Genomic DNA, 12300 nt, shown 5'->3' on the forward strand with positions numbered 1-12300 from the left:
TACACGCGCCCAGCGAATGACAGGGGGTGCAACGAGCAGCAGTGCGTCTCACACACGCGGCGGTGCGCCCGCCAATTCGGCCGTCACTCTGCTGGGACGCCGGGCGCGCCTCCCCGCGCCGTCCTCGAGGAACTGGCGGTTGCGGAAGGAAGCGCTTTCGTCAAATGCGGCCGAAAACTAACATTTTGTGTGTTGGGAGAAAAGCCGAACGCGAATTCTGCCGTGCTCCTACATTAGATGAGCGCCAACGGCCATACCATGATGAATACACCGGTTCTCGTCCGATCACCGAAGTTAAGCATCATCGGGCCCGGCTAGTACTTGGATGGGTGACCGCCTGGGAAACCCGGGTGCTGTTGGCTCCCTTCCTGTTTTTTTTTTTGTAATGTCGCCAGCCCAATTTTCAAACTACCTTTCTGTTGTGACAAAGATGCTTCCTTAAGCCTTTTAAACTACTGTAATGGTACGAAAATGCAGTAATTAACTCAGTTTGAGGGAGAATGTGCTAACCAAGCTTGCCAAGAAGACTTTGAAAACGACAAAACAGTACGAATCGGCAGGTGATTTCTGAAATACGTCACCGCCTATTGTTGTGTAGGAGTGTAGAGTTCCAAATTTGATTTGTAACCACGAATTTATTCCTTAGTCGTCTCGTCTCGTCTCGTCTCGTCTCGTCCCGCAGACGTTTGACGTGCTTGCGCTGTCATATGGACCACGACCCGAGCGGCAGCGAGCGGCAGTCGAGCAAAGTCGGGACAAGTCGGGACGGGGACAGGGACAGGGATAGGAATGGTGCGAATGCACTGCAAACTACGCAGACACCTGGTGTGAGGCGAGGCGAGGCGAGGCGAGGCGAGGCGAGGCGAGGCGAGGAAGCCCACATCGCTACCAGTGGGCCCTCCAGCACGACACTGCCACACCCCGCACAGGCCCTCCGCTGAACACCAGGGACAAGATGCGTCCTCTGCTAGTGTCGAAGGCTGCACGCGCCCAGCCGGACGTGTGTTAGGCTCGTGCCTGCTGACACCTTCGTGTGCTGCAGGCGGTGTCTTCGTCGCGTGTTTGGTGCTGCGCCTCGCAGCGTTCTCTCTTCTCTACTAGTTCCTGTAAGTTTATTGACGCTTTATTATGAATCGTGCTAACTCCGTACAGTGTGTTTTTGATAGGAACGCGGCTAGACCGTCGCCTTTTGATGTACACGAATGGGTATTTTCCGAATTGCGTATTCCCGAATCTGATTTGATCGGTATCCAGCTTGACTTTATTCAAAACTCTGTATTTTTGAAACTTCCGACCGCGGATTTTGTAGACAAGCTTGTTACCGAAAGTGGTGGAGTTAAGAAGTTTAAGCACGTGGACGGTGCTTTGTCTGATGTTTTGATTCTGCCGGCAGGCTTCGGCATTCGAAATGTGAAAGTTTATAATGTTCCGTTCGAATGCCCAAATGAGGCCATTGCTCGTAAACTCGGAGAATTTGGCACCGTGCTTAGTGTGGAGAATGATGTGTGGCCTGCAGGATTTAGGTACCGGGTTCTGAGTGGTGTTCGGACGGTCCGTGTAGATTTGAAGAAACATATACCGTCGTATTTGCTCATTGCTGGCACGCGCGCTTTCCTCAGCTATAGTGGGCAGCCGCAGACGTGCTCCGTGTGTGGCAAAACAGATCATTTGCGACAAACCTGCACTTTACGCAGGCCGGCTCAGCTGCCGCGCGAAGCTGCTGATACCTCCACGTATGCGGGCGCGTTGGTTGGACCCCCCTCGATCACCCCGCCCGACCGACCGGTTTCTGCCGCTCCTGCAGCTGAGGCTCCTGTGTCTGACAATGTGACTCCGCCCACAGTTGTCGTTCCCCCGGTTGTGTCAGAACAAAGTTTACCTGCCGATCACACCCCTCGCGAGGTCCGTATTGCTGATTTGCCAGCCGTCAGTGTTTCGGACGTGCCCGTTCCGGAGACTTCTGAAATGTTGGTCGCGTCACCACGGCCGATTTCAGTCCCCGCCCCGCCGACAGACAAGCGGAAATTGCCGTCACAGCCGGGCCCGTCCACCGCCGGCGAGGCGGATGCTAGCGGTGCCGAAAGTGAGGTGTCCCAAGCTTCCACTCAGTCCGCCCCTGCCGATCCAAAACCGAAGCGTAAAAGGTCAAAGAAGCGTTCGAAAACGGCGCCCACTGAGGGCGTCGACGTCACCTTCGACCAGGCGGTTGAGGGACTGACGGATACTTTGGTCCAAGAGCGTCGCGACGCACCTTTCGTACACGGTCCGCCTGTGTCGGTGCCCACTGCCCCCGCTTCCCGGCCCGTTCCGGACGCCGTACCTGCTCCTTCGGACACCATGCAGTGGTCTGATGATGTGGAGGAGGATCACTTTTTCTAGTTCCGCTTAAGTTACAGAGTCCACCCTGACGCGTGCATTCCACCAGTTACGCGTCCTCACCCTTAATATCAATCACATCCGAAGTGACCGTAAAGTTCACGCCCTCTTACACTTTTTGCAATCTGCTCGTTGCGATGTGGTTTTCCTTCAAGAAATAACAGCTGACGTTGTCCCGCATCTTACTGCCTATAATGTAATTCTTAATATTGATCCGGAAGCGACCTTTGGTACGGCTATTTTAATCACGCCCGGTTTAGAGTATAAACACGTAGAAATTTTACCGAATGGACGAGGGTTGGCATGTGTTATCTGCGACATATTTTTTGTTAACGTGTATGCCCCCTCTGGAACTGACAATAAACGTCTGAGGGATACTTTTTTCCATCATGATTTATGTCAGCTCTTCCATCGAAACCACCGACGGATCATCTTAGGTGGTGATTTTAATTGTGTCTTGCGTGATGCCGACCAGGAGCCGACGGCGAATAAGTGTCTTGCACTGCAAACTTTAGTTGACACTTTTAAACTTGAGGACACGTGGCTTTGTTTTAGTCCGACTGCTACAGGTTTTACTTATTTTTATCCTACTGGGCATAGTAGATTGGACAGATTTTATATATCGCCGGACCTCGCTGCTCAAATCTTGCAGGCAGAAGTTGCTCCCGTCGCTTTTTCGGATCATTGTGGTTATTTGTGTGCTTTTAATGTTCCGTCTGTTCGCCCAGAACGTACGCGATCCTACTGGAAATTCAATGTTAGTGTTTTGGATGACGTCAGTCTTGTCGAACAGGTGCATTTGTTGTGGCACCAACTTCTTCAGAGCCGCCCACAGGCGGGTTCTACTGTCGATTGGTGGCTCCGTCACGCTAAACCGGCTATTCGTACTCTGCTCATTAATTACTGTCGTGACAAGGCCCATTGGGAAGTGATGACGGTCGCTTTCTATCGCGATTGTTTACAGGATTTAATTACTCGGGTTACCGACCGCCCTGAACTCCTTCCCACGTTACGGAAAATTAAGACGAAGATTTTAAACCATCTGCATCGGAAGGCACAGGGCTCTGTTGTCCGTAGCAGGCCTTTCGATCCCACTTTGGAGGAACCGCTTTCATTGTATCATTTACGACGGGCCCGTCTGCGGCGTGAAAAACTTTTATTCACCGACTGGATGACGCGTGACGGTCTTAGGACTTCAGATTGCCGGGTGATTCAGGACGAAATTTACGATCACTACTCTAATCTCTTTCAATCTCAACCTTTGAATGAAGCCTCCTTGCAGATGTTTTTACACGACCTGCCTTCTATTTTAACGCGTCAGGATAGACTTCTTTTAAATGAGCGTTTTACAGCTGCTGATGTTTCTGCCGCCGTTAAGGCTAGCCCGAAGGGAAAGGCCCCTGGCCATGACGGCATTCCTGTGGAATTTTATGTGAAATTTTCCGGTCTTTTAACTGATACTTTTGTTGCCATGGTGAATGAAATACATAATGGTCTCGATGTGCCGGAAGAATTTTTAGAGGGTCTCGTCGTCCTCATCCCGAAAACCACTGGCATCCCAAGTGCGGTGACTTTACGGCCGATCACACTCTTAAACGCCGATTATAAAATCATAGCACGCTGCTTTTCCCACCGTTTGCGGCCGGCGTTGAAGACCGTCATTAGTCCTTCTCAATCGTGTGCCGTACCTGGACGGAATATTTATGACGCTGTACTCGCGTATCGTGAGTGTATCGCTTCTGCCTCGTCACGCCGTGGCGGCCGGGCTGCGATACTTTCCATTGATTTTCATAACGCGTTTGATAGAATTAGTCACGAGTACTTGCGGCGGGTCATGTCTAAGTTTGGATTTGGTTTAACATTCACGCATGTGATATCTAACCTTCTGAAATCGGCTACATCCAGAATCCTTTTTCATGGCCAGGCCGGTGATGTCCTCAGGATGAACAGATCCGTCCGCCAAGGGTGCCCACTTTCCATGGGATTATTCGTTTTAGCGTTGGATCCTCTGATCCGTAAGATAACAAATGTTTGCCACGGTGTCCCGTTTGGTACGGGTTCGCTTGTCTGTCGGGCGTATGCGGACGACTTGGGTGTTTTTATCCAACGTCCCGATGATATTGATACGCTCCGCCTCATTCTTCACCAATTTGAAACGGCATCGGGTGCGGTTGTGAACCCCCGTAAGTCCATCTTACTGCCGCTTACTGCGACCATGAGGGCTGTCCGTCGTGATTGGTATACCGTAAGGTTGCGACATAAGATTCTCGGGATCCAGATGACTGCCAATGTACAACAAATGGCGGTGATAAATTGGCGCGCGGTGTTATATTCTGTACGAGCGGCGACTCAGGCTGCCGCCAAACGAAATTTGTCTTTGCTGGATAGAGCTTCGGTTGTAAATACCCAGGTGTTGGCCAAGGCCTGGTACTTGGCTCAAGTTTTGCCGGTGCCGAAGGAGATTGAACGGGCAATCAAGCATGCTGTTTCTTGGTTGGTCTGGCGAGGCGAAATCTTTAAAGTCGCCTATAATATTTGCACGCTCCCGCCGGACAGGGGCGGCGTCGGTATGGTTGATTTTCCTTCAAAGTGTGCTGCCCTTTTGCTCCACCGAACCAACCGTGTAATAGCCAATGCGGGGCTTAGCCCCACGTCGGTACTCTTCGACCTTTACCGCCCTGCTTCTCTCCGCGAGCCTGTCTCTGTCCAGGCTATCCCGTACAGATTGAATTTCGTTCGCCAGTATTTCCTCCACACTAGCTATCTGATAGGCGACGACCGGCGCAGGGGTAGCGTCAGCGCGATCGCAGAGGCCCTCCGCGGAACTCTGCCGACTAACAAATGGGAGTTGAGGCTGCCGCAATGCGATTGGCGGACGGTGTGGTCCAACATTTCCAGTAAATTGTTGACATCCGATGTTCGGGCCACCTGGTATAAAGTTGTGAATCGCACCGTTGCCACGAATGCGAAACTCCACGCAATCAATCTCCTCCCGAGTGGCCTCTGCGGGCGGTGCGCGGCTGAGGACACGATCGAACACCGTTTTGTGTGCCCCCAGTTTCAAGAGGTATGGGATGCCACCCGTGAGATGTTGGCATTGATCAATCGGACTACCCCGCGTGCCATACAGCCTTTGTATATCCTGGTTCCCGACTGGCGGCCGTATCCTGCCACCAAGAGAAACGCTACCGTGTGGATCGCTGCGCATGCTGCACATGCGATTTTTTCTCTTCGACTCATGGATCGCTTGCAGTTTTTGACGTATCTTTGGGACTACTATGGGCGGGAGAAACGTAACCCGCAGTATGTTTCCAATTATGCCCGATTTTTAGATGTACCTCTACGGACCGCCTTTACCAAATTACATATTTCTCTCCTGCCATGATTATGTACTTTCCATTCCACTGTTCCTTTTGGTGGAATGTGCGGAATGATATCATTGTTCTATTCTTGATGTATGACAGTTAATTTGTCTCACCGGCTCGACTAATCTTCCGCCATTTTGGGAGGTTGTCCTTAGGATTGCCATATTGGTTTTTTTTTTTCTCTCCTGGATTTGACGATTTGTTCCCTAATTGCTGACTTTTCCTAAATTTTTGTGACTATTGCAGGACTGTCAATTGACTTGTCCCTGAACTGTGAGACGGTGCTTAAAGATATTTTGTGTTGAAACGGTTGCCTCTTGGGCACGGAAATCAAGCTTATCGAGAAGACGAAATATGTTTGCTGCTGCCGGAATTGTGTAGAATTCACCTTTACCGTGCGCCGGACATATTTGGCACGTATAGTGTGCTCGTTCGTGTGTGTTTTTTATTTTTAAATTTTCTTTGAGAGTCTCTTTACTTTTGCTTTTCTCTTGCGGCGGGAGGCCTCCGCTGCTGACTTGTGGTCATTGTCCTTCTAGAATGGTTTTTTATTTGTGTTTCGCGTTTGCGTTCTTCCTTCCTCACGTTATATCCACACCTTCAGCGGATGGTATTCCTTTCTCACATCGTTTTGGACATGTTTCCGCTGGCCACAATGGACCTTTGTTCTCCTAAAGGATCTCAACAAAAAAAAAAAAAAAAAAAAAAAAATAAAAATAAAAAAAAAAAAAAAAATAAAAAAAAATAAAGAAAAAAAAAAGAAACCAATAAGAAAAATGCTAATCTCACACAAAAAAAAAAAAAAATAAAGAGAGTACAATACACCACCTTTTCCGTTATTCCCTGTTTCTTGGGTTGGGAGGGCGAGGGAGACACTGTGGCCGGGCCTCGGATTGCGACCCCCGCCCACTTTGCCTCCACCGCCACCCTGGCCTGCTCTTACAATGAAGTATATTTAGTTTAAAAAAAAAAAAAAAAAATGAAATAAAAAGTAAACAAATAGAAAAAAAAAAATTAAAAATAAAAAAAAAAAAAAAAAAAGTTCTCGTCCGATAAAAAAAAAAAAAAAAAAAAAATCACTGAAGTTAAGCAACATCGGGCCCGGCTAGTACTTGGATGGGTGACCGCCTGGGAAACCCGGGTGCTGTTGGCTCCCTTCCTTTTGTTTTTTTTTATTATGTCGCCAGCCCAATTTTCTAACTACCTTTCTGTTGTGACAAAGATGCTTCCTTAAGCCAAAAAAAAAAAAAAAAAAGTTCTCGTCCGATCACCGAAGTTAAGCATCATCGGGCCCGGCTAGTACTTGGATGGGTGACCGCCTGGGAAACCCGGGTGCTGTTGGCTCCCTTCCTTTTTTTTTTTTTTGTTATGTCGCCAGCCCAATTTTCAAACTACCTTTCTGTTGTGACAAAGATGCATCCTTAAGCCTTTTAAACTACTGTAATGGTACGAAAATGCAGTAATTAACTCAGTTTGAGGGAGAATGTGCTAACCAAGTTTGCCAAGAAGACTTTGAAAACGACAAAACAGTACGAATCGGCAGGTGATTTCTGAAATACGTCACCGCCTATTGTTGTGTAGGAGTGTAGGGTTCCAAATTTGATTTGTAACCACGAATTTATTCCTTAGTCGTCTCGTCTCGTCTCGTCTCGTCTCGTCCCGCAGACGTTTGTCGTGCTTGCGCTGTCATGTGGACCACGACCCGAGCGGCAGCGAGCGGCAGTCGAGCAAAGTCGGGACAAGTCGGGACGGGGACAGGGACAGGGATAGGAATGGTGCGAATGCACTGCAAACTACGCAGACACCTGGTGTGAGGCGAGGCGAAGCGAGGAAGCCCACATCGCTACCAGTGGCGCCCTCCAGCACGATACTGCCACACCCCGCACAGGCCCTCCGCTGAACACCAGGGACAAGATGCGTCCTCCGCTAGTGTCGAAGGCTGCACGCGCCCAGCGAATGACAGGGGGTGCAACGAGCAGCAGTGCGTCTCACACACGCGGCGGTGCGCCCGCCAATTCGGCCGTCGCTCTGCTGGGACGCCGGGCGCGCCTCCCCGCGCCGTCCTCGAGGAACTGGCGGTTGCGGAAGGAAGCGCTTTCGTCAAATGCGGCCGAAAACTAACATTTTGTGTGTTGGGAGAAAAGCCGAACGCGAATTCTGCCGTGCTCCTACATTAGATGAGCGCCAACGGCCATACCATGATGAATACACCGGTTCTCGTCCGATCACCGAAGTTAAGCATCATCGGGCCCGGCTAGTACTTGGATGGGTGACCGCCTGGGAAACCCGGGTGCTGTTGGCTCCCTTCCTTTTTTTTTTTTTTGTTATGTCGCCAGCCCAATTTTCAAACTACCTTTCTGTTGTGACAAAGATGCATCCTTAAGCCTTTTAAACTACTGTAATGGTACGAAAATGCAGTAATTAACTCAGTTTGAGGGAGAATGTGCTAACCAAGTTTGCCAAGAAGACTTTGAAAACGACAAAACAGTACGAATCGGCAGGTGATTTCTGAAATACGTCACCGCCTATTGTTGTGTAGGAGTGTAGGGTTCCAAATTTGATTTGTAACCACGAATTTATTCCTTAGTCGTCTCGTCTCGTCTCGTCTCGTCTCGTCCCGCAGACGTTTGTCGTGCTTGCGCTGTCATGTGGACCACGACCCGAGCGGCAGCGAGCGGCAGTCGAGCAAAGTCGGGACAAGTCGGGACGGGGACAGGGACAGGGATAGGAATGGTGCGAATGCACTGCAAACTACGCAGACACCTGGTGTGAGGCGAGGCGAAGCGAGGAAGCCCACATCGCTACCAGTGGCGCCCTCCAGCACGATACTGCCACACCCCGCACAGGCCTTCCGCTGAACACCAGGGACAAGATGCGTCCTCCGCTAGTGTCGAAGGCTGCACGCGCCCAGCGAATGACAGGGGGTGCAACGAGCAGCAGTGCGTCTCACACACGCGGCGGTGCGCCCGCCAATTCGGCCGTCGCTCTGCTGGGACGCCGGGCGCGCCTCCCCGCGCCGTCCTCGAGGAACTGGCGGTTGCGGAAGGAAGCGCTTTCGTCAAATGCGGCCGAAAACTAACATTTTGTGTGTTGGGAGAAAAGCCGAACGCGAATTCTGCCGTGCTCCTACATTAGATGAGCGCCAACGGCCATACCATGATGAATACAACGGTTCTCGTCCGATCACCGAAGTTAAGCATCATCGGGCCCGGCTAGTACTTGGATGGGTGACCGCCTGGGAAACCCGGGTGCTGTTGGCTCCCTTCCTTTTTTTTTTTTTATGTCGCCAGCCCAATTTTCAAACTACCTTTCTGTTGTGAGAAAGATGCTTCCTTAAGCCTTTTAAACTACTGTAATGGTACGAAAATGCAGTAATTAACTCAGTTTGAGGGAGAATGTGCTAACCAAGTTTGCCAAGAAGACTTTGAAAACGACAAAACAGTACGAATCGGCAGGTGATTTCTGAAATACGTCACCGCCTATTGTTGTGTAGGAGTGTAGAGTTCCAAATTTGATTTGTAACCACGAATTTATTCCTTAGTCGTCTCGTCTCGTCTCGTCTCGTCTCGTCCCGCAGACGTTTGTCGTGCTTGCGCTGTCATATGGACCACGACCCGAGCGGCAGCGAGCGGCAGTCGAGCAAAGTCGGGACAAGTCGGGACGGGGACAGGGACAGGGATAGGAATGGTGCGAATGCACTGCAAACTACGCAGACACCTGGTGTGAGGCGAGGCGAGGCGAGGCGAGGCGAGGCGAGGAAGCCCACATCGCTACCAGTGGCGCCCTCCAGCACGACACTGCCACACCCCGCAGAGGCCCTCCGCTGAACACCAGGGACAAGATGCGTCCTCCGCTAGTGTCGAAGGCTGCACGCGCCCAGCAAATGACAGGGGGTGCAACGAGCAGCAGTGCGTCTCACACACGCGGCGGTGCGCCCGCCAATTCGGCCGTCGCTCTGCTGGGACGCCGGGCGCGCCTCCCCGCGCCGTCCTCGAGGAACTGGCGGTTGCGGAAGGAAGCGCTTTCGTCAAATGCGGCCGAAAACTAACATTTTGTGTGTTGGGAGAAAAGCCGAACGCGAATTCTGCCGTGCTCCTACATTAGATAAGCGCCAACGGCCATACCATGATGAATACACCGGTTCTCGTCCAATCACCGAAGTTAAGCATCATCGGGCCCGGCTAGTACTTGGATGGGTGACCGCCTGGGAAACCCGGGTGCTGTTGGCTCCCTTCCTTTTTTTTTTTTCTATGTCGCCAGCCCAATTTTCAAACTACCTTTCTGTTGTGAGAAAGATGCTTCCTTAAGCCTTTTAAACTACTGTAATGGTACGAAAATGCAGTAATTAACTCAGTTTGAGGGAGAATGTGCTAACCAAGTTTGCCAAGAAGACTTTGAAAACGACAAAACAGTACGAATCGGCAGGTGATTTCTGAAATACGTCACCGCCTATTGTTGTGTAGGAGTGTAGAGTTCCAAATTTGATTTGTAACCACGAATTTATTCCTTAGTCGTCTCGTCTCGTCTCGTCTCGTCCCGCAGACGTTTGTCGTGCTTGCGCTGTCATATGGACCACGACCCGAGCGGCAGCGAGCGGCAGTCGAGCAAAGTCGGGACAAGTCGGGACGGGGACAGGGACAGGGGTAGGAATGGTGCGAATGCACTGCAAACTACGCAGACACCTGGTGTGAGGCGAGGCGAAGCGAGGAAGCCCACATCGCTACCAGTGGCGCCCTCCAGCACGATACTGCCACACCCCGCACAGGCCCTCCGCTGAACACCAGGGACAAGATGCGTCCTCCGCTAGTGTCGAAGGCTGCACGCGCCCAGCGAATGACAGGGGGTGCAACGAGCAGCAGTGCGTCTCACACACGCGGCGGTGCGCCCGCCAATTCGGCCGTCGCTCTGCTGGGACGCCGGGCGCGCCTCCCCGCGCCGTCCTCGAGGAACTGGCGGTTGCGGAAGGAAGCGCTTTCGTCAAATGCGGCCGAAAACTAACTTTTTGTGTGTTGGGAGAAAAGCCGAACGCGAATTCTGCCGTGCTCCTACATTAGATGAGCGCCAACGGCCATACCATGATGAATACACCGGTTCTCGTCCGATCACCGAAGTTAAGCATCATCGGGCCCGGCTAGTACTTGGATGGGTGACCGCCTGGGAAACCCGGGTGCTGTTGGCTCCCTTCCTTTTTTTTTTTTATGTCGCCAGCCCAATTTTCAAACTACCTTTCTGTTGTGAGAAAGATGCTTCCTTAAGCCTTTTAAACTACTGTAATGGTACGAAAATGCAGTAATTAACTCAGTTTGAGGGAGAATGTGCTAACCAAGTTTGCCAAGAAGACTTTGAAAACGACAAAACAGTACGAATCGGCAGGTGATTTCTGAAATACGTCACCGCCTATTGTTGTGTAGGAGTGTAGAGTTCCAAATTTGATTTGTAACCACGAATTTATTCCTTAGTCGTCTCGTCTCGTCTCGTCTCGTCTCGTCCCGCAGACGTTTGTCGTGCTTGCGCTGTCATATGGACCACGACCCGAGCGGCAGCGAGCGGCAGTCGAGCAAAGTCGGGACAAGTCGGGACGGGGACAGGGACAGGGATAGGAATGGTGCGAATGCACTGCAAACTACGCAGACACCTGGTGTGAGGCGAGGCGAGGCGAGGCGAGGCGAGGCGAGGAAGCCCACATCGCTACCAGTGGCGCCCTCCAGCACGACACTGCCACACCCCGCAGAGGCCCTCCGCTGAACACCAGGGACAAGATGCGTCCTCCGCTAGTGTCGAAGGCTGCACGCGCCCAGCAAATGACAGGGGGTGCAACGAGCAGCAGTGCGTCTCACACACGCGGCGGTGCGCCCGCCAATTCGGCCGTCGCTCTGCTGGGACGCCGAGCGCGCCTCCCCGCGCCGTCCTCGAGGAACTGGCGGTTGCGGAAGGAAGCGCTTTCGTCAAATGCGGCCGAAAACTAACATTTTGTGTGTTGGGAGAAAAGCCGAACGCGAATTCTACCGTGCTCCTACATTAGATAAGCGCCAACGGCCATACCATGATGAATACACCGGTTCTCGTCCGATCACCGAAGTTAAGCATCATCGGGCCCGGCTAGTACTTGGACGGGTGACCGCCTGGGAAACCCGGGTGCTGTTGGCTCCCTTCCTTTTTTTTTTTTCTATGTCGCCAGCCCAATTTTCAAACTACCTTTCTGTTGTGAGAAAGATGCTTCCTTAAGCCTTTTAAACTACTGTAATGGTACGAAAATGCAGTAATTAACTCAGTTTGAGGGAGAATGTGCTAACCAAGTTTGCCAAGAAGACTTTGAAAACGACAAAACAGTACGAATCGGCAGGTGATTTCTGAAATACGTCACCGCCTATTGTTGTGTAGGAGTGTAGAGTTCCAAATTTGATTTGTAACCACGAATTTATTCCTTAGTCGTCTCGTCTCGTCTCGTCTCGTCCCGCAGACGTTTGTCGTGCTTGCGCTGTCATATGGACCACGACCCGAGCGGCAGCGAGCGGCAGTCGAGCAAAGTCGGGACAAGTCGGGACGGGGACAGGGACAG

At 51.5% G+C, this 12300-nt stretch overlaps 1 protein-coding gene and 6 non-coding genes across 7 annotated transcripts in view; all 7 read left to right on the top strand.

Annotated features, from left to right (window-relative positions):
• Positions 1–2379, top strand: part of LOC126101548 (proteoglycan 4-like) — a 77947-nt gene extending 75568 nt beyond the window's left edge. The window contains exons 2-3 of the mRNA XM_049912186.1: positions 1394–1523; positions 1695–2379. Coding sequence (XP_049768143.1) covers positions 1394–1523; positions 1695–2379 — 815 coding nt within the window. The remainder of the gene's footprint in view (positions 1–1393; positions 1524–1694) is intronic.
• On the top strand, positions 244–362 carry LOC126102655 (5S ribosomal RNA). Its single transcript, XR_007522939.1, has one exon. It is a non-coding gene; the product is annotated as a 5S ribosomal RNA (ribosomal RNA).
• Positions 2380–7924: 5545 nt separating the features above from the next.
• Positions 7925–8043, top strand: LOC126102656 (5S ribosomal RNA). The gene has a single exon (XR_007522940.1). It is a non-coding gene; the product is annotated as a 5S ribosomal RNA (ribosomal RNA).
• Positions 8044–8882: 839 nt separating this feature from the next.
• On the top strand, positions 8883–9001 carry LOC126101735 (5S ribosomal RNA). Its single transcript, XR_007522457.1, has one exon. It is a non-coding gene; the product is annotated as a 5S ribosomal RNA (ribosomal RNA).
• Positions 9002–9851: 850 nt separating this feature from the next.
• On the top strand, positions 9852–9970 carry LOC126101781 (5S ribosomal RNA). The gene has a single exon (XR_007522499.1). It is a non-coding gene; the product is annotated as a 5S ribosomal RNA (ribosomal RNA).
• An 831-nt stretch (positions 9971–10801) lies between these two features.
• Positions 10802–10920, top strand: LOC126102657 (5S ribosomal RNA). The gene has a single exon (XR_007522941.1). It is a non-coding gene; the product is annotated as a 5S ribosomal RNA (ribosomal RNA).
• An 849-nt stretch (positions 10921–11769) lies between these two features.
• Positions 11770–11888, top strand: LOC126101694 (5S ribosomal RNA). Its single transcript, XR_007522419.1, has one exon. It is a non-coding gene; the product is annotated as a 5S ribosomal RNA (ribosomal RNA).
• The last annotated feature ends 412 nt before the right edge of the window (positions 11889–12300 follow it).

The sequence above is a fragment of the Schistocerca cancellata genome, chromosome 9 (assembly GCF_023864275.1).
Source record: "Schistocerca cancellata isolate TAMUIC-IGC-003103 chromosome 9, iqSchCanc2.1, whole genome shotgun sequence".
In the NCBI taxonomy this organism is placed as follows: domain Eukaryota; kingdom Metazoa; phylum Arthropoda; class Insecta; order Orthoptera; family Acrididae; genus Schistocerca; species Schistocerca cancellata.